The 21,267-nt window shown below is 37.1% G+C and overlaps 2 protein-coding genes across 5 annotated transcripts in view; one reads left to right on the plus strand and one right to left on the minus strand.

The window, feature by feature from the left end:
* The window catches only part of LOC146371479 (MAM domain-containing glycosylphosphatidylinositol anchor protein 2), a 194,748-nt gene that overhangs the window by 146,457 nt on the left and 27,024 nt on the right, over positions 1-21,267 (minus strand). The window lies entirely within an intron of this gene.
* LOC146371481 (low choriolytic enzyme-like) lies at positions 5,131-7,280 on the plus strand. Its single transcript, XM_084953290.1, is given in 7 exon segments — positions 5,131-5,200; positions 5,378-5,458; positions 5,560-5,709; positions 5,802-5,919; positions 6,670-6,848; positions 6,938-7,019; positions 7,127-7,280. Coding segments are annotated over 7 exon segments (834 nt in total).

Consider the following 21,267-nt stretch of genomic DNA (forward strand, 5'->3'; position numbering starts at 1 on the left):
CAGTCCTGTCATGCAAAATCAGACCCTGAAACTGTTTATGGCGCTAGAAAGCTAGACAGTACCTCTTCTTTCCTGTAAACAACAGTCTGGAGGATGATGATCTATTAGTGAGGATTTAATAAATGTAAATACTCTCACGCTAAACAATTCATTTCTGCATTCTGAGGTTTTAGAAAATAGTTTTTTGCTCATTGTAGTCTGATAAACAAGGCCCAGACTTCATGAGATAATCACTGTTGTGCCAGAAGAGCTTGATTAATGAATACAGGAAATTATAGCGAGTAATTGAAGAAATTATATCATTTGAAACAACACATTTTAACACAACAACCAGTTACAGCCAGAATAAAATAAAAAAGCAAATGTGCATTTTATTATGAAATGGACTGATGGAATATGTAGCACTTAAGTTATTAGTGATCAACCTCATAGGGGGTTAAAACAAAAAGGAGCTTTGTTCTGATACCAGCAGTAAAATGAGCTGCTCTTTGGGCATAAATAGGGTGTTCTGTGTGGAAGGAAAAAAACTGCACCGTAGGTGGTTACAGCAATACAGCTCCAAACTAAAGCAATAATCATCTGATTTCTGTTTCCTCAGCAAACAGAAATCAAGTAATCATGGTTTTTATTTCAAAATTACACTTGATTGCCTTTACTCAAAATTCATACAATTAATCTAAGAAATAGTGATATTAGAAGATGGTATAACCAAGATTTTTCTTGAAGTGTAAATAGAAGAACCTGAGCCAGCAAATAAATACTCATCCATGCATTGTCTTAACTGCTTTCTCAATTGGGGCATGATGGCTGTCACAGGCCAAAAGGTGGGGTATACTCTGGACAGATCACTTCTCACAGGGCTAACACAGAATGACAGACAACCATTCCCACTGATATTCTCAGCCATAGCCTTTTTAAAATCAATTCAACTCAATTCAACTATATTTATATTGTGCTAAATCACAAAAACATTGGCCGCTTTATATTGTAAGGTAAAGACCCAACAAAAATAAAGAGAAAAAAGAGAAAACCCCAACAATCACATGACCCCATATGAGCAAGAGCGTTGGTGAGAGTGGAAACAAAAAAATCCCTTTTACCAGGAATAACATGGATATCTGCCATGACCGTTTAGGACAGGAATCACCAGGTGACATAACATGCATGCCTTTCAACTGTGGGAGGAACTCTTAATACCTGGCATTTAGGCACATGTAAGTGAGAACTTCACACAGAAAGGCCCAACAAAGCCAACAGATTTAAACACAGGATCTTTTTGCCGGGAGGCTGCAATGCTTAACATTGCACCACTGTGCTGCCTACAAGACAAATATATATGTTTTCATAGAGCTCAACCTCCCACGGCTGATGTTACTAAGCATTCATGTCCAGTATATCTCTCCCTCTGCAGCATAAACAATGCACTTTTCACAGTTCTACATTACCATTAACATTAACAAGTCTGTCAAAAAGCGCACATTTTAGTCAAATTGATGTGTAATTACTGTTCTTAAAACTTACGAAAACATTTATCAAAACAGGGGTGTAACTGTCATAAATTTATTATTATAAATTATTCTCTGGAATATATTATTGCTGCAAAAGAAGATTGATTGAGTGAAGTAAACAGGAAGAAATATTAAAAGCATTATAATAAAGCATTGTGACATCTCCAATTGTTTCTGAGTTTTGTGTTGTGATTGACATTCACATAATAAGAAAGGCTATTCCATATCACATATTGTTAAACTTGGTTGAATTTATTTTATTTTGCTAGTTTGACTTCTTATGGAAAATGAATAAAGCTAAATGTGATGCTGGAAAAGTCTTAAAGCTTAAGTTTTCTAAAGGTTATTCTCTGCCAAGTGCAGATGTGTGAAGTAAAAGATCAAATTGGATTACCTGTGTACCCACGTAGATCCCCCGAAGTGGACAGGCATTGATATCCAGGTGGCACATATACACAGACAAGTACTTATATATGTTCAAAATGCTTCATGCAAACATTGGAAAATATACAAATACGTTGAATTTGAAGTACACATAAAACAGATGCCAGAGTTTGCAGCACCATTTCTCTCTAACACACACACAGTGTAATTTTTCCCCACTGATAATAAATGTCACATTATTGTGATGTACAGCACAGGACCACATCAGTGTTGGACTTGGATATGTCATCACTGCTGTTTGGTGTTCAGGAACAAGGTGCCAGAAGTTCTCTTTTTCTCCACTTCTTCCATTTACTACTACACCTCCCAGAAATGATGAAGTCACAGTGAATTAAAAAAAAATTGACTTATTATTTAGAGCTGGATCCATGGACTGTTGCCTTTGTCAATAAACTGGAAGAAAAACATGTTTAAATTCCTCCGGTCTAAATTGGAGTTCAGAATCTGTTTTTTGGAATAATGTAAAACCAAAATCAAGAGAAAGCTTTTCTTACACTGGAGAAGCGAAATCAAGAGAATTGATTCATTTTTTCTTGACTGGCAATTGATTGCTCAGTCAAATAAGAGTTTCACTTCTATTCTGATGCTGTATATTGTACCAAAACCTGTGTAAAACGTATACAAATGCAATCCTCTCCAGCTAATATGTATTGTGGCTTCTTTAATTACATCAGACGTTTGTTTTCTGCACAGCTGCTTTTCATTCTTTTTATTTTCCTCAAAATTTAGAAAACACTGACTTGTCACTAGTTAAGATGAAGCTGTCCTGTGCTGTTTATAAATCAAACCTATTCAACCTGTTAACTATCTATTACTATAGAATTAACAGATTAATGAAAAATATGCTTGGTTTATTCAAATGCATGATGATAACCAATGTGTTGGTTTGGAAACTAACTTGAATTTTCACTTTTGCTGTTTTGGTCATCAGCTTCTTTTTTTCTGTTTTGTTTTGTGTAATCATCTAAGAAACCGCCAATTACCTGAAAGTAACCAAAAAATAAAATGCAAGAATTTCCCAGATTATATGTCTCAGACTTCTTGGATGGGCTGTACAATAAACCATGCACCAATACCTTTGTTACCTTTTGATATCAAAATTATGAAATTATATTTATTTTTATTTTTACTGTAGCTCCTATAATAGTGCCTGGAAATGCTGTTGATGAACAAAAACAAGAAAACATTCATTTACCCAAGTTGAGTAAGTTGAATAAGCCATGTTCAAATATTTTCTCATGTTTTTTAACAAGTTTGTTTTCCTGATAACTGCAAGGTTTAAGCTAGTGATTCAGATTCAGCTGATGTGACGTCTAGCACTTACTAGCATGCAGCTACAACTGCCTGTGTTAGCTTCTCCCTATCAAATTGCAAACTTTAATAGAGCTTAAATGGGTGAGTTATGAAATGTTTGTTGCAGCCGAAGGCATTAGACATAAGGACCTGTGGTTCTGCTTTTGCTGGCATAACACTGGACATTTTGATGTGTGATTCTATGGGAACTGATTTCTATTAGAGGCCTAACACACAGTGTAAGACAACCGTTCACACTGATATTCACACCCACATCCTGTTTAAAATTACCAAGTGGCCTAACATGTGCACCTTTGGACTGTGGGAGGAAGTCTTCATACCTGGCATTTAGGCACAGGGATAATATTTAAAGTTCACACAGAGAGACCCCAGCCAGCCAACAGATTCAAACACAGGATCTTCTTGCTGTGAGACTACAGTGCTTACCACTGCACCACTGTGCTGCCCACAAAACAAATAAATATGTTTTCAGAGAGCTCAACTAACCACAGCGGATGTTACTCAGTATTCATCTACAATAGAAGTGTCAAATATAAGGCACTGGACCAATAGTTAGCCCTCTGCCTTTGGAAAATGTGAAGAAGGACATAAAATTTGGGTTGTATTTTCCTAAATTTTACAGCTTGTCCTAATGATAAAGACCTCCCTTCTTATGGAGCAAAGTAATGAAGTAAAGTTCCAAAAAGGTCCTGTTTTTTTCACAGACGACAAAATAAATGTCTGGGTTTTTTGTTTTTTTTGTTGCTTGTTTTGACAAAATAAATACATAAATTAAATAGGAACTTTGTGGGAATGAACAAAAACATTCTGCTTTATGATGAAAGGACAATCTGGCCAATGAGCTACCAGGACTTTTTCTGTCATTTTACACTTTTGTTTCTTACGATTTTAGCCCAAAGACTGAAAACAGATTTTGTTCATTAACAACAGCAGCATTTGCTTATCATTACGGAAAAAAATGAAACTGCTTTTTGTTATATTAAAGTATCTTGAGGTTTAAATACGTTCTTTACACTGACAGAAAGATGAATTTCACTTGTCCCAATGTGAAATGAGTTTAACATCCCTAAGCTGCAGTACATCTCCCCCTCTACAAACAAAAACAGCACACCTTTCACTGCACCATATTTCTATTAACATTATAATAGTGGTTCTATTTTCATATTAATCTGTCAAAAGCTGCACATTTTAGTTGAACTGATCTCTAAATACTGTTTTTAAAACGTACTAAAATATTTATTTAAAACAGCGGTGCAACTATCATAAAAATTATTCTCTGGAATATATTTTTGCTGCAAAAGAAGATAGAGATCAAAATGCAATTCAGCTTCTGTTGAAGGTGGTGAACAAGTACAAAATCCTGACATCCCCTGACTCACAGACGCTCTTTAATTGTCTATGTAGTTCGACTTCTACACACACATACCCCAGCCTGTTTGCAATCAGGTTATTAATGGTTTAAAAAAATACTACTTAAAGGCAACGCCTGCAAACTCTTTACATTGCATGATTCCACTGTTATATTTGTCATTTTTAAGATAATGCTTTGGGGCAGGGTCACATCTCCCAAGACAATCTCCTGCTGGTTAAAAAAGCCTTATGCTAAGCAAGTCGACACCAGCCTGTGGTCACTATAATCCCCCCAGAATAAAATTATCAGTGTGGAAACAGTGGGAAATGCTGGACAGGGCAGCTGTGTGTCTAAGGCAAAGCCTTCTGAACCCCTACCATTAATCTCTGTACACAGACACACCTGGACACCTTGCATATAAGTTCATCCCTGACTGGGTTTTAGCATCACTTCGTTGGAAGACAAGTGAAGTTTCTGAAGTGACAACTTTAAAGTTGACATCTTTGGACCAAAATGGACCTGACAACAACAGTTTCTCTTCTTCTGCTGCTGCTTCTGGGCCTCTGTAATGCTCATCATGACCATGTAAGTAAATATTCTGTAACGTAGCATTCAACGCATTAAATACAACTAAGTGAAATTTGTTTCTATCTTCTGTTCACAGGATCGTGCTGGTCAGAATGGTAAGTGAACAAATCTTGGTTCATCTCTTTGCTAACTAACTGTGTCATATTGTCACTTTTCTCACTGTAAAAACAACGTTGTATGACTTCTGATTTTCTTGCATTCATAGAGATCTCTGGGGAGGACATTACCACAACCATCCTCAGAATGAACAATGGTGAGTATTCAGTCATTATATTACAAGAGGGGGGCAATACCTTGTCTCATTATCAGTGTCAAATGATAGAATGAAAAGTCATTCTATCATTATTTCAATAGGATCTACAGATTTTCTGGTGGAAGGAGACATACTCATTCCAAGAACCAGAAATGCTTTGAAGTGCACAAATAAGCAATACTCCTGTCGATGGCCAAAGTCTCGCACATCTGGGACTGTTGACGTCCCTTACATTCTAAGTGATAAATATGGTGGGTTTAACTGTGGTGCATGTTACAGCACATTAACATTCATTCATCTAGTGAAACACTTATGTCACTGATTAAGTTATTCACAACTGTAGATAGTGGTGAGAAGAAGACCATTTTAGATGCCATGAAGGGCTTTGAAACAGCAACCTGTGTTCGCTTCATTCCACGGACGTCAGAGACCGCGTACCTAAGTATTGAACCAAAATATGGGTAAGTTATTTACTACAGCACTACTTGAAACAAAATACACTGCGTGGAAATCACTGAAAATGACTGCATATGCAGTGAAAAGTGAAAAAACAAACAGTAAATAATTAATTTTTTTAAGTATGTTCATTTAAATAATTTGTGTAAAGGAGATGTTGTAAAGTTGAGAACAGTTTCATTACCAGATGAGAGTTCTCATACAGTCCCACACTTGTTAAGCAATAAAACCATCTGGTTGAGGTTAGCAATCACTGTGGTTTCAGCTAAATAAAAATAGATACACTGTGTCTAAATTTAGGATAAATTACTGTTCTTACATCAGACTTGAAACTTTACATAAATAATCCCTTCATTTTTACAGCTACTGCATAATGCATATTGGTAGAAGAAACAAATATTGTTTGTGAACATTTATGGCAATTCTAAACATAACTTTGTAGTATTAGCTATTTGCCAATATGTTGTATCAGCATTTGTAACAAAAGTAAGGAAGAGGCACAAACCAGCCAATCCATGCAGAGTCAGGCACAGCGTAAAAGAGTAATACACAACTTGGAGTAACACTAAAAACTTTAAAAACAGTTTTAAACTGTATTGCTATATTTGTCAAAAAGTGGAAAGTTACTTTTTCAATTCAACTTTTTTTTCCTTAGTTGTTCAAACTTTCACTCGATACATGTTAAACATCAGACTAATGTCAGCTGTCTTCCTCTGACGATCATCTCTGGCTTCTTATACCGTTTACATCTTTAGCTGTTCCTCTTTGCTGGGTCGTATTGGAGACAAGCAGGTGGTGTCACTGCAGAGGTTTGGCTGTGTCCAGCATGGTATCATCCAGCATGAGTTGCTGCATGCACTTGGTTTCTACCATGAACACACTCGAAGCGACCGCGACCAGTACATCAGAGTCAACTGGCAAAACATCATAAAATGTAAAAATCTCAAAGCCTCAATGATGACTAATTGAAATAAGACTGTTCTGTTGCTTTGTCTTTTTAATTTATTTGTCTTTCTCCCACAGATTATTTCAACAATTTTGACAAGATGGACACCGATAATCTCAACACTAGATATGATTACTCCTCTGTCATGCACTATGGAAGGTAAGCCTGAACAAAAACACAATCTTAAGTCAAATGTACTAAGTGTAATTGTGTTGCACAGAAACAAATTCTGTTTAATCGCCTCTTGCAATTCTTCCTAATTATAGGACTGCCTTCGGAATTACTCCACAGTCAGAAACATTAACTCCCATCCCCAATCCCAACGTTCCCATCGGCCAGACTGTTGGCATGTCTGACATCGACATTCTCAGGGTCAACATACTTTACCAGTGCAAGAAGTAAATAGGAAGAAAATATTAAAAGCATTATAATAAAGCATTGTGACATCTCCAATTGTTTCTGAGTTTTGTGTTGTGATTGACATTCACATAATAAGAAAGGCTTTTCCATATGAATTCAACCATATTTTTAAACTTTCCTGTATTCATTCATTTTCATTTATTTCTTTTTGGTAGTTTTACCTTTTATGGAAGATAAATCAATAAATCCTCAGACAATGTTTTCATCATATATGAATTATGCCTGGAAAGAAAGGTCCTTACCATGCATAATTCTCCATTACAAGTGGTATCATAACCTAAATTAGCAATATTCAGCCACCACATGTCATCCAGACATACTGTATAAACAATATAAATGCAAACTGGTAGAGCATCTCAGGACACACTTTGAATGAACTATTAATTCTGAAAGCTAGTAGATAATCAGAACTTATCTTTCTACAGAAGAAGTCATACTGACTTGTTCTACCAGTGCCGTCTACGGCATCTGCTATAAGATATTAACAGTGTACTCCCACTAACACAGGTGTAAGTCATAAATATACATTTTTTGATTCTGTTCTGTTCAATGTGTCACAGTTAACCCAGTGTGAGCATGCATAATACCACAGCCCAAGGCCACAAATGAAAAAAGAAAAAATAATGAACCTGGCTCACTTAGCAATGACAGCCAAAACGAACATATGCTTCACAATAGGGCTGTGCAATAATCACATTTTAATCTCAATCAGACATTTCACTTATGAAACGCAATGCAAAAGCAGTCCCACACCACCTGATGATGATGTTCCTTACCATCACTAACAGCAATATGATGAATGCACAAAGGCCAAGAAACACAGTCAAGTGTTTGATAACGTCAGTCCTCCAGCATCAACTCAGACGTCGATAAAACTAAGCCTGCACAGCACCTCAGCATATCAGACCAGCTCACAGAGATGGACCAAAGTCACTATTTGGCCAAAGATATATTTCCATTAAAAATGTTGAGTAATGAAGGCTTCAGGAAAAAAACAGGAAAAAACCCTATGCTATCCCCTTGTGATATTTTTTCAAAGTAAAATTACCTGCGTTATATGCAAAATATAGCACAGAAGCGAACCAGAGAGGGATCTCCCAGCTGTTGAGTACCTTGCTATGAACTTTTATTATTCATTATAACCATTTTGGCCATAATCATGCATTATCCTTCTTCACACAAAAGAAGCAAGGCTGCAGGTTGAATCAACTTTAGGCAAGTATTTCAAACTGAGGCCACAGACTGACACGCCATTATTTTCCACAGACTCTGTTTCAGTTTGTGGAGGTAGCAGTGTCCAAACTGAACAGTACTGTTCACAAGCTGCTCATTTGCAAATAAGTTAATTGCTTAGTGTGTGACAAATAAATGACGGAGTGATAAAAACAGCTGACTGTCCAATCCCACTAAACATTGGAGGTCAGATAAACATGCAGATCATCTCTATATTGGGTCCGTGGGTCCACGACCAATTCTATGAAACATCCAGACTAGGTCCACAATTTGGACATCAATATGATGTTCAACATTTTCACTTTTGACTGGGTAATTTTTTTGGACGTCATGCGGACGTCTATGACAGGTGCAGGGAATTTACATGATTAATAAGTGTAATTTTTTTTATTTACAAATATCAAGATTGTTTTTTCAACATGATACATATGAATATGGATTATTTATAAACAAACACAATTTAATATTTGTTATGCAGATTATCCACCAAATCTCCAGAGTAAAAAAAAAGCAAGAGGAAAACAAGGGTGACTAGAATTTCAAAATAAGAGCATGTGGAGTCCAGTAGAATATTCTCAGGAGAGAATCTCAGCTCAATATGTTGTCATTTTTCTCAGGTTGATGAAAAGTAAAAAAAAAATAAAATAAAAAAAATAAAATAAAATAATGACTGCTAAAACTAGTCAACAACATAATAATATTTGGGGAGCCCTCCAAAGTAGATTTATCACTAATCATCATGAGTAGTACACCAGTAATAAAAGACTGCAGGTCAAATTATCTTGAATGTATCGACAAAGATAACTTTGTAAATGAAAATAAATATTTACATTCATTTACAAACAACTTTGTATGTGCAATAAAATTCTGTTAACAAAATAACTTTATTTTTTTCCCTGAGTGTATCTTCTAATATTTTTGGTGCCGTTTACTAAGGAAATAAAGTAGGGAAACAGTGGCAAAAAACAAAGAAATGAATTTAATTAGATACAAAAAAGACTGAGGGGTAAATATGTGGCAATATCTTCATAATTGAGTTCATTTCCATTTTGGTTCATAGTAATTAAGTTTGGGATTTGCACATTTGCGAAGACCTTGTTTTATCTGAGTGAATCAGTACTGCAGTACACACAGCAAGCCAAAATTCACAAGCTGACTCTCTGTGGAAAGGCACAGATGTGGTAGTACACAAGATAAACCCCTCTCCTTCTACTCCCTAACCCTGCAGAGAATTTTTTTTTCCACTTGGCCACATCCCACGCTTTTGTGTTTTGTTCACCCTTTGAAATTTTATGCAGTGTTATTCTTCTGTGTTCACCCCAGTGAAAGAGAGCAGCGTTGGGCGAGAAACGCATATCAGGGGAGTTTTGGAGTGAGATAAAGAAGGAGAATGCCTGGGAGAGAGAACAGATTCCTGTTAAGCAAATTCTTCTCCTCCCATGATGTATGAATGCGCTAACAATCACAAGAGCGCTGCATGTATTTCTCCAGCGTCCTGGCTTAAATGCAGCTAAAGAAGGCCATGGCACTGGCAGTGCTCTGAGAAAGCCATGCAAATCTGAATACTTGAGATGGACACAGGTCCTTTAATGTTTCATAAAGCAGTTTCAGTTCATATCAATCGTTCTGCCCATAAAATATTCAAAATCTACTTGTTTATTGAAATATTTAACGTGCTGGCTCTGTTCAGACTCCAAGAAACTCAGAGAGATTTTTTTCCAGCCAGCTATAAATTAAAATTTTCCTGCAATGCCTGATTAAAATAAGATTACAGATGAGCCCACGATCCCATGACTAAAGCATAAACAGGCCAAAATACACTGTGGTTAAAATTCACTGAACGTTCAATGAAAATGAGAGGGAGCTTTCTCAACTGTGAAGCATAAATCAAAACATATCGAAGGGAATATTTCTATCTTTCCTTAGACTGTTCGCATATTTCCCTCTTGGTTTTTATGCTACCGGAGACAGCCATTTGAAGCAAGCCTAATCTACATACCAAACATTTAGTTATACTGACTGTTATCTGATAACAGCTACAAAGAATTGTCTGTAAGGCTTTCACTGATGCTCTTTGACCATACTTTAAAGGGCAGTGTGTATGTGACCAGCAGGGTCTCCTGCAGGATGTCTACTCTAATAAGAGCAGGCCAAGCGGAGCCAAATGCAGCCTGATCTGTGATGTCACTGGTAATACACTGGCAGGCCATAACCGCTGGCTGGATGAATGGCTCTTACCACCACATTATTAACACAGATCAGTGTACCTGCCTCTCTTCAAACATGATAAGCCTCAGCACACAGCTCTCCTCAGTTCGCTGCATGAGCTGCCTAATGTCCACCAACAGGAAATTAAAATGTTTGCTCTGACTCGTGCTACCATCCTGGCCAGTCTGACCTTTAAGGCTATTTTAAAATGTTCAACAATTTTCAACAAGTCAGGCTTTCGACCTATCTGGAGGAGAGAAAGGTATTTTGCACTTACTCTGGGTTTCAATTTGTGCAAGTCTGTCCAAAAACTATATTCAGATGTCCTTAGATATGTTGAAAAAGTCTGTGGTTTCTCTACAGTAAACCCTCTTTCCATAATGACCATGAGGAGATCTATTTCTCCAGCAGATCCAATCTAAGAGATAACATACAAATTGACATCTAATGGCAAGAATAATAAAATATAGATAAACTCTTCATCTTTGAGACAAACTGGATCAAAAGACACAACTGCATATAAAATCTCTGTCTCTTTGTCTGCAAACTCTTCCAATCTAAGCAAATCAAACTTGGGACACAGATACATCCTGGGTCCCTGAAGGTTCTTATCTGTATCACATTTTAAAAATCATTGTATCATTTTAATTTCATAACAATAACATTGAATTCATATCCATAAAACATGAATTAGGCATGATATATTATATCATCATTTGGTTGCCTCATAGCCACCTACCAAAATTGTCCATTTGTAGAGTTTATGCCCCTAAAGCACCTTATAAAAGCATTCTATCACTTTAATATAACATCATGTTATAATATATTATGATGTCATGATATAATATGACACAATGTGGCCAAGCAACCACCTAAAAATCACAGACCAAACAATCCTGTAGTATTGGCATGTACTTAAATTCAGGCTCTTTTAAAGAATGTCGTTACTTCTGATGTGTGTTACATAGACACAAGTCATAGATTGATAGGTGTCATAGAAAAAGGTGCTCCGCGTTATAAAAAAATGACACAAACCAAAGATTTTTGAACTTTTTTCTTACTTGAATACAAATTCACATTAGAGAGGGATTTCTTTATAGCCACTCTGGTGAAAGGAATCTCAGCTAAATTTAAATTGTAGCTAGCATTGCTGCATTGTGTTTTGGTAGTATTACATATCTGAAAACAAATGTGAACTTTAATACAGGCTATGCATTGATCTTACAAAATAACCTTGAGTAGCTTTTCTGTTTTTCAAACATAATTAAATAGCTGAAACAAACAACAGAAAAAACAGAGATTGTTGTTTGTGCAGTGGATTTGATTTTGGAACATAAGAGAGAGATGAAAGCAACACTCACAAAAACAAGTAAATTTGGTTAGAGATGCGGTCAAAGAAAATAGAAAAAGATTGGCATACAAAGTCTGAGAGTCTTTCTTGTTGCCCTGCAGGGCCCAGTGGAGACGATTAGTGGGCTGAGAGATGGAGGCAAACTCTAACATGTGCTATTGTTTAGGCTTTCATGAAGTTTCATTTAGCTTCTATTTAACAGATGCGAAGAGCCTGAGGCTCCACGTTGAAAGATCTAAGGCTCATACATATAGAGCACACTGACGACTAACTGTCTGATGCCACTACACTCTGAGGTCTAATAAATATTTCATGCATTGTTTTCTCTGGCACAGGGATCATGGCTGACATTACTTTAATTAAAAAAGTACAGGCAATATAAATGCATATAATCTTTACAGGTCATGTGGAAAAAGAGGAATGTTGTTTTTAAAAAAATACCCTTTGTAAATGTGTAAATCAGACTGAGGCATTAGTCTACAATCCCTTTGAGCTGTGTTCGCATAGCTGCACCGCATCTTTGTTTGTCAACACTGACGAATTGCAGCTGTCGAAAATGATGCGGTCCCATTAGTGACGGAATCCAAGCTGAGACGGAGCCAGACAGAAAGCCGCTGTGGGGACAAGATGATAACAAGGTACTCATTGGAGATGTGAGGGATGGTGCTTGCGCATCACTCTCTGTGTTTGCCTGATGAGACCGGGGCAAAGGAGGAGGAGGAGATGGAGGGGTTAAGATAAAGTGAGAACAAGGGAAGCGTGGAGAATGAGAAAGAGAGCGAAAAGTTAAGGAAGAAAAAGGATGGGTGGGAGATAACATGTGACGAATTGGGGGGGCCAACAAAGGCAATAGAGTGGTGGGGACAGTAATCAAAGATGTGAATGGGGCGAGTGAGATGACCACAGACAGACAGCAAAGAAGCGATACAACAACTAGCTTGTGCCATGAGAGATTGACAGGTTTATTCACAAGGAGTTACTGATCTCTCATCCTAGGGACCATATTACCTCTATGTTAAGACGCATAATAACTGCAGCAAAGGGAGTTGCTTCATTCAGTAAAACACTCAAATGCAGCAGGCATGATGTCATGCCACTGTATTAAGCCACCTTTCAATTTAACTATCTCTAAAATCATAAGGTATTAAATGTAGAGCATGACATCCAGCAACAGCTGATTATTAATTTTTTAGGCTTTCACCAGAGGAAACACTGTGTAACAGCTTACTGCTCAGCTGCTAACACCGAAACATGAGTTAAAAAGCACTGTCGCAATGCAATATCCACACCATCTGCTACAGATTAGCTAAATACTGCTAAACAATGCAACCTTGTTATCAGTTTTAAAAGCTATTTGGACAAAACACAAGGCCGAGCTTGCACTCCAACACGTTGATAAAGAATTTATTAAAATTTTATATCACTGCTTTCCAAGTTTGAACTCTGCTACTATTCAAATTCTGGAGCTCAATGCATAAAGGAACCAGGCAGCCAAATTGCATATAGAGTAGGATCAGGTAAAAGGTAACCGCAATATGACCGCATACAATACAGGATGAATGAACGGTCACACAGACATAAAGGAGGAAATCCAACCATGCCGCACTTCTTGGAATGAACATTGTGCCTCTTAAAGGTGGCCAGTTTAATTTTCCTGCAAACAAACAAAAAGCTATGTTTACACATTCAGGAGTAGTCACTATAATCCACTGAATGCATTCTCGAGTGCTCACAAATGTGTTAACGGTATTTCTTTCCACAGTAAAGCCAATTTGTTTACAGCCATATTTAGTTGCTACTAGTCTTCTTCATCCCTCTCTTTGCTGCTGCACTGCTGCATATTTTGGCTTGTTGATAGGCTGAGTAATCTGAAACCACAGGGAAAAAAAAAGTGTGCGCACATGGATGATACACTTTTTCATGTGTCTTTAAGACTTCTCTGAGGTACTGAAGACAGTTTGCATCAGTAATGCCAATTTTTAGAACTCTATACAAATTGCAAACCATATTTTGAAAACTCTGAAACTTAACAACTTCCAAATGTATTACAGTAGTATAGAGAGGAACTACTTCAGTACCAAGGACAGCGCAACTGTCTGTTTTCCATTTGTGATTTATGAACAATTTAGATTCTGCCTAGGTGTCCTGGCCAATATTGTTTGGTAGTTTGGTAGTTTTGAATGAAATCAGTACTGAAGTTCAGCTGTACTTGGAAAGACAGTACATACACCAAAGTTTCTATGTCACTCACAAAACACAACCAGCCTTGTTACTGCAAGGATGGAAGTTTGTATTGTATAATTATTACAATAGCTATACAATAACAATGTTGAATTGTGCCCCATATATGTGGCAGTTATTACTATTACTATGAATTTAAAATTGTGAGCAGTGGAGCAGGTGACAGCTTCCGATCCCCGTGAAGTCTTCCAAGGCCATTTGCTCCATGTTATTTTAACAGAACTTCCCTTCCTTTCACAGGTAAGACTACAGGACTTGCTGTTTCAGCTAATTAGACTCCAGTCTTTTTGTCCTTGGTGGCCTTGCCAATAATTCCAGCTGAACTGCAATTGTCCAACAGCTGTTCCGGATTTCGGTTAATTACATTTTGCCACTTTTTTGTGGAATTTTCCTAATTAAGTTTTTGGTTACATATCCCAAATCCCTTTTAGCCAGTAAATTGGATCATAATTTGTAATCAAACTATATTTTAATCATAGCACATTTTTACAGTGCAGACTAAAAATCAAATGAGACTGGCAAATAGACAATAATGAGATGACAAAATTACGACGCAATCCCCAGAAGCCTAGAATCCAATTCCCAAAGGTACGACATTTATGTCTTGTAAGTGTTGAATACTTCAAGAATGTTAGCGCTCCCAGATATAGACAATAAGGGGAAATTATGTTCCTTTTTTTATCTAAATGTTTCTTTTTTCTTTGTTTACAGCATAATGTTCCTAGGAGGACATATTGTCCCTGCAGAGATTTGCTGCGCATTTAAGATATTTATAACTTAGTATACTTGTATATTTCCCAATTAAAGCTGTAATTAATGCAGCCATGTTGTGTCCCCAGGAAAAAATGTGAAACTTCGAGGATGACAAACAAAGCAAGGATCAAACTCCTAGCGCACACACCCAGACTTCCCAAACCTCCAAAACCTGGCACAAAAGGTCAAAAGTTTCTGATTGTGCTTTGAAAATGTTATTTCTATGAAATTCACTTTGATGGTATGTTTGTGGGCTCTGCGCTGTGCTGATTGTGTTTCTCCACACATCCTTTTGCCCCCAATGTACTTCCATCATATCGCCGCAGACAATTGGAAAATGTAATTTCTTCTCGTTGAATGAATGGGTTGGAGAGCACATGAATGTCCACTCGGGCGATGTATGTCTCTTTCTTGGAGCAAAGCACGCTGTCCACACGGACATGCTAAATCAGCAGAAAGGTCAAACAGTGTGGAGTAGAGAGGGAGGCCTTTAAGAACATCTTGTCTGTTTCTTTGTCCAGTCAGGGCTTTTGGGAACTATAGGCAATTGAAGCAATAACATTGTCACAGACAGGGGAAATAAGGTTTTTGTCCTGCTGTGTGAACAGTGCCTGGTACTTGGTTCCAGCATTTGAAAGCAAACTTGATTCACATCCTGCTTTACCATAAAAGTGTACATCTCTATTTGGTGAAATGTGAAAGTATGGTGGCCCTCCACTAATAGTGTAATGTATTACAAAAGTAAAGTTATCACTATTCTAGGAAATACTCTGATTTTCACCTGCAGGTTATATTACACTGATGTACTGCAGGTATCGACTACCAGCCAAGACCTAAATAAAAGATGATGGCCAAGGGTATTCTTTCAATGCTGGAAGCATTGTCATTACATTTTAAATATTATTCACTTTAAATTGATTTAAGTACTTTATTATTTTCTATTTTTTATTTATACCTTGGGGTTGCCAAGATACTTTTTCAAGAATCTTCAATTTAATAGTGATCCCCACAATCCCCACATGGAAAATGACAAAAAAAATAAGAGATATCTTTTTTAAAACAATAAAGATTAAAACAATACATGCAACATTATAAATAACAACAACACTATTTTTTAAGTTCACCGATGTATTGCAAAAAAACAAAAAAGAGAGCAATATTTTAGGGTTACAATTCTGGTGGCTTTTCACTGTTGATTAAGTATAGTTGGTATTGTAGTCTTTTGTTGTTTCTGTCTAGTTGTCCGTAGGCTTTTCTCAATTCAGTATTAGACTTAAGAGAAATCTAATGTTTTTAGACGCAAAAGATAGCGTTAATTGTTAAGTAACACAATCTATTAAAACTACAGATGGGAAAAACTACCAGTTGCTAGCTCGGACAGCTGTTTTATTGTTAGCTATAGCTGCTAGCCGTTATCTTTTTGATAACAGGTAAGGCAGGTTAAAGTGGCTACTGGGTAAACACTAATAGCTAATGTTAATGCTAATGTTATGGAAACTGTTTAATGCTGTCTTATCAAAATTCCTCATAAAAACGTTGTCCAGTGTTGTGAACTTTACCTAATTCAGATGCTAGTCCTTTGAGAAGCTGTGTGCCTGCATGTCTGCAAGTATTGCACAAAGTTATTGGATCTGAGACTGTTAGAAGCAAGTATCTAATAGGATACTGATTTGTAATACTGATTAGTATCTGAATATTGAGCATTTTTTGTAAGCCTATATTTTACTATATTTTTTGATCTGTTGATTTCACTCTGTTAAACACTCCGACTCCCCCAATTTAGTCAATATGCCATACAAATCAAGCAGCCTTACCCTATTTTGAGTTTGTCTCAGTCGGTGATGTAAAGAACACTGTCGCCTGTTATGAGCTTTTTGCCAACAGGAAAAATACAAAATCTAATTTGATCTAATTTGAAACATCTGCCAATGCAGTACAGGTGCAGTGGTGGGAAAAAGGTTTCTAAGCAGAACACTGCATTTTAAACAAGATGATGAATAATATTTACTGCACCTGTCAGTGTTTGCAAATGAAAGTAATACAACAATATAATGAGTAATGTAAGCACTTAACTTGTATACCAATAATCAAGTCTAGTACTATCATTGTTTGTGAGGTAACATTGTCAGTCAAAAGTAGATTTTTATAAAGACTGAGTATACTGCTGGTCACTGGTGTATGTTTAAAAAAAAATCTAGATCCAATGTCCAAGCAAAAGAAATAACATATCGTTTTACATATTACTGTGTGCTTGCCCTTCTAATCTCCATTTATTAAAGCTGACAAACAATGGAGGAAAAGGGGAACTGAGGAAGGCATACTTCTTCCAGCAACCATCAGGGTTTAAGAAACTGCACAAGTATTCATCTCAGGAGACAGGCAATCATGTTAGCTTCAATTAGACATAATGTGGGTTTGCAGTTGATTATTTTTCAAGGGAGCGTGTGCTGAAAAATAGTGGCGATGGTGCTGGTGCACTATACCACTGCATATGCTCATTAGCTTTTTCTTCAGTTCACCAGTTCTGATTATGAATCCTTTCATCATTCGCGTGAGTGTTTGCTTTTGCTTTGCTGGCAGTGAGAGTTAGCATATGTGTGCACAGTGATGTGTGAGAATGGCACTGTAAAAAGAGCATACACTGAGATTTTCAAAGCGAGGATGTTAGCTGAAACAATGTAGATATTCCACATTTTCTCAAATGTAAAGCTTTTCAACATAGCTCATGGTTCAGTTTCCATATCTGCACAAAAAGCACAATTTTCTGAGTAGCTTTAAAGTTTATTTTTCTCGGTAGTTGTTTAGCGTGGGCAGTCTTCCACACCAGCTGGCACAAGAAACTAGCTAAAATATATATTTTTTTCCCTTTCCCATAACTAAGCTGACATGCTGTTGTGTGCCTGTGTTTTCATACATTTGCCTATATAGATGCACACTGCAAAACTTATAACCTATATGATGTTTAGATAAAATAAACCATGCTTTTGAATTTCAGAACCCCTCCTGCTTAGCCACAGATATTTTGTGCCATTTTTACCCTAGGCAGTCGGTATTCAAAGGCACACTTTGTCAGTTACATAAGACATGAGTGCAGTCTTGTCAGTCAGAAAGTATAAGCACAGCATCAAACAACATTGGAAGAAATCCTGTATGTCAAAAAAGTACTAATATTACAGAGTGCAGTATTAGGGATAAGTCTTGAGCCACCCCTCTTTTTTTCATATCTTGATTCTAAAGAGCCAGTTCACTTTTAGAAGATTTTCTTTTGTTGGTTAAGCCACTTAACTCTGTCCTCTCGATCATTTGGGCATTAAAGGCAGCTAACTCAAGAGATTATCTAGTGTTGTGTCTTCACATAGCAGATAACAGAAAAGAACCCATTTAGATTTTTGTTAAATTGGCACCTTGCTACTTGCAGCCTGTCAAAAAAAACCATCATTTGTTCCCATTTCTTTAGTTGAATCAACAAAAAATGCCAAACATAATAAAAATTGAATTTTTGCATCAACTAGGTGATTTTCAAAGCCATCTTAGCTAAAACCTTGGCATATCTCGGCACAGTGTGCAGCATGTCCTTAACAACTTTGAGGAAACTGGACAAGAGCGGGAAAAAAGAAGAATTGACATGACTAAAAAAAACAGCAGATGAACAATATCTGAAAGTCATGTCTTTAGGAAATGTAAAATCCAGTAAAGACCTAACACAGGACCTGAGAGATGCACCTACAGAGGTACAGTGAATAACAGTGAGTGTTCACAGTCATCTGAAAAACACAGAGGCTTTGTCATGGTTTGGCCATGCATTAAACTGATGGCATTATGAACCAAAAAGTCTGTAAGTTTGTATCCACCATGCAATACCATCTGGAAGGCAACTCATTGGCAACAGCTTTATTTATCAGTATAACACTGTCAATGCAGTAAAAGCATACCTGGATAGAAAACACATAGTGGAACAATATCAGTCATGGACTCCCCAGAGGCCAGACCTGGACATTATTAAAGCAGTGTGGGATCATCTTGACAGAAAACAGAACAAAAGGCAGTCAACATCCAAAGAAGAGCTTTGAGTGTCCTTCAAGAAACCTGGAGAAGTGTTCCCAAAAACTACTTAAAGAAATAAGAAAGGTGGTCACACCAAAGTTTGACTTCCAAGCTCGTTACAATTGTACAAGCTCTGTTTTTGCCTTATGTCCTATATTTCTACATATCTTTGACAGATGTCAATAAATTGCTTCAACTATTCCACATGTTCCTAGCAAACTATAAAGAACTGAGAGGTGTCTCAGACTTTTGCACAGTGCTGTAAAAACAATCAGAATATCCCTCATAGGTGCAGGATGTTGTTGTAAAGTAACCCTCTAAAAAGAAAAGGTAAAAATAGATCCAGAAAGCAAGATGATTTCAAGTTCAGCAATTTAAAAATGGTAAACTTAGATCAGAAACTTCGCTGAACATAGAAATGATTGGAATTTTCAGAGCAGTTGCCTTACTATCTGACATTATGCAAGAAAAAGATGAGACATGAGAACACAAAAAGAAGTCTTATCAGTTGTAGGTCATCTGTAGATTTTCTACACACATGTTTTCATCCCAGGGCGTCCAATTACTGCTGTTTCGTCAGATACCCCTGGAGCTAAAGAAATACACACAAGTTTTCCTGGCACCCTTGTTGGCTACCCAGTGTTTACCCATATCTGATGGAGCTGGGAGTAAGACTCATCTCACTATTACATAACCCGTTATGTCAAGGTGCTGATGTTAAAGGATGACCTTGCGACTGCCTTTTTGATTTGAATACTGGTGTGGAGGTTTTTAATTTACTGGGGCACAGAAATAAACTTCCACTCCAACATGCACTACACTTCTAGTTCTAACATACTCCAAAGTAAAAACTGCAACATTTTTGAAGTGGTTGTGCCAGAGGTGTAGTAAGGTAATAAAAAACAGTGGTGCTCCATGGAGTGTAAAATGGGAGGGTTTGGCAGCGTGCTGAAAGGGAGGACAGCGGGAGAGAGGAGAAGGAGCGCAGGTCGCTGGGGTAATTTAGCTCTGATCACAGTGCACTGTCCTGAAGTCTGGCAGGGGAAGCCCATGCATCACACTGTAGCTTTGTCCAAAGTGCACTCTTATGATTGATTACCTCACACCCCGTTTTAATTTAAAGTCAATGGCATCTATAGATACCTGTCAAAGCGGAGCGACCTGTAATGTCTCCTCGGCAGCCAGGACCCTCAGTTCTCCAGCTGAGGAGCTACCAAATGGCAAGCAGAGCTTTAGTGGCCCGATCAGTCCGGGAAGAAAAAGAAGAGAAAGACCAGTGATCATGGCGATCATTCATCCTGCTGTTTCACTTCTAGGAAAAGGTCTCACAAGGCGTTTAGTCAAAGACGGATTACAGCAGACGAAACTGTTAATATTGACTGACTGTACAAGTCAAACGAAACTGATGGAATTCAAATTTGGCTCTCCTGTACTTATTGTAACATTACATCATTTGTAATTTTGTATAAACCTTTAGAGGATCGGGAGTTTTCTTTGGAACTGTCAGACTTAAATGTTCATATGATAGATTTCCCTCTCTTTTTTGTGCACTTTAGTTACTCTAACACAGCTCTGATCCAAATTGCTCTTGTTGTTCTTCACTTTTCACATTAATCTAAATACCAGGGGGAGGCGCAAAAAGACATATAAGGGTTATTACAGATGAAAAATTCAATAAATGTAAAAATGGTACCCTTATTGCATTTGGCAAGTCTGGAACTTTTTGTATTACAAATGACAGCGGGCCTCATGGGGACATCAGATCACACCCCGAAAATGATTCATATCGTTAGCAATTACATTTTGTTTTTGGCAAAGACCTTATGGAGGATCTAAATCACTGAAATGAAACAATAAGGTACCTCTGAATTACATTAGTGCCATATTACATCTGCTGGTTTATTAAAGGCATGTGTTCGTGGATTTTTGAAAAAATGTCACCTTTATTACCAAAAAAAACCCACAAAAGCGATGTCATCTGAGTCATGTTGCAAAAGAACTAGTTATTCTTTGTAATCATTAATAATACAAAAGATATATATAAATATATATATAGTTTTTTGATCTCTACACCATCCACAAACTCTACTTATAAACAGGAGCTTGTGGCCTCCGAATATAACAGAGTTTTCATTAAAGCAAAGCCTCAGGGTCCCT

Source organism: Perissodus microlepis, chromosome 15, assembly GCF_051167445.1.
Source record: "Perissodus microlepis isolate ML-2025 ecotype Zambia chromosome 15, ASM5116744v1, whole genome shotgun sequence".
NCBI classification, from domain to species: Eukaryota; Metazoa; Chordata; class Actinopteri; order Cichliformes; family Cichlidae; genus Perissodus; species Perissodus microlepis.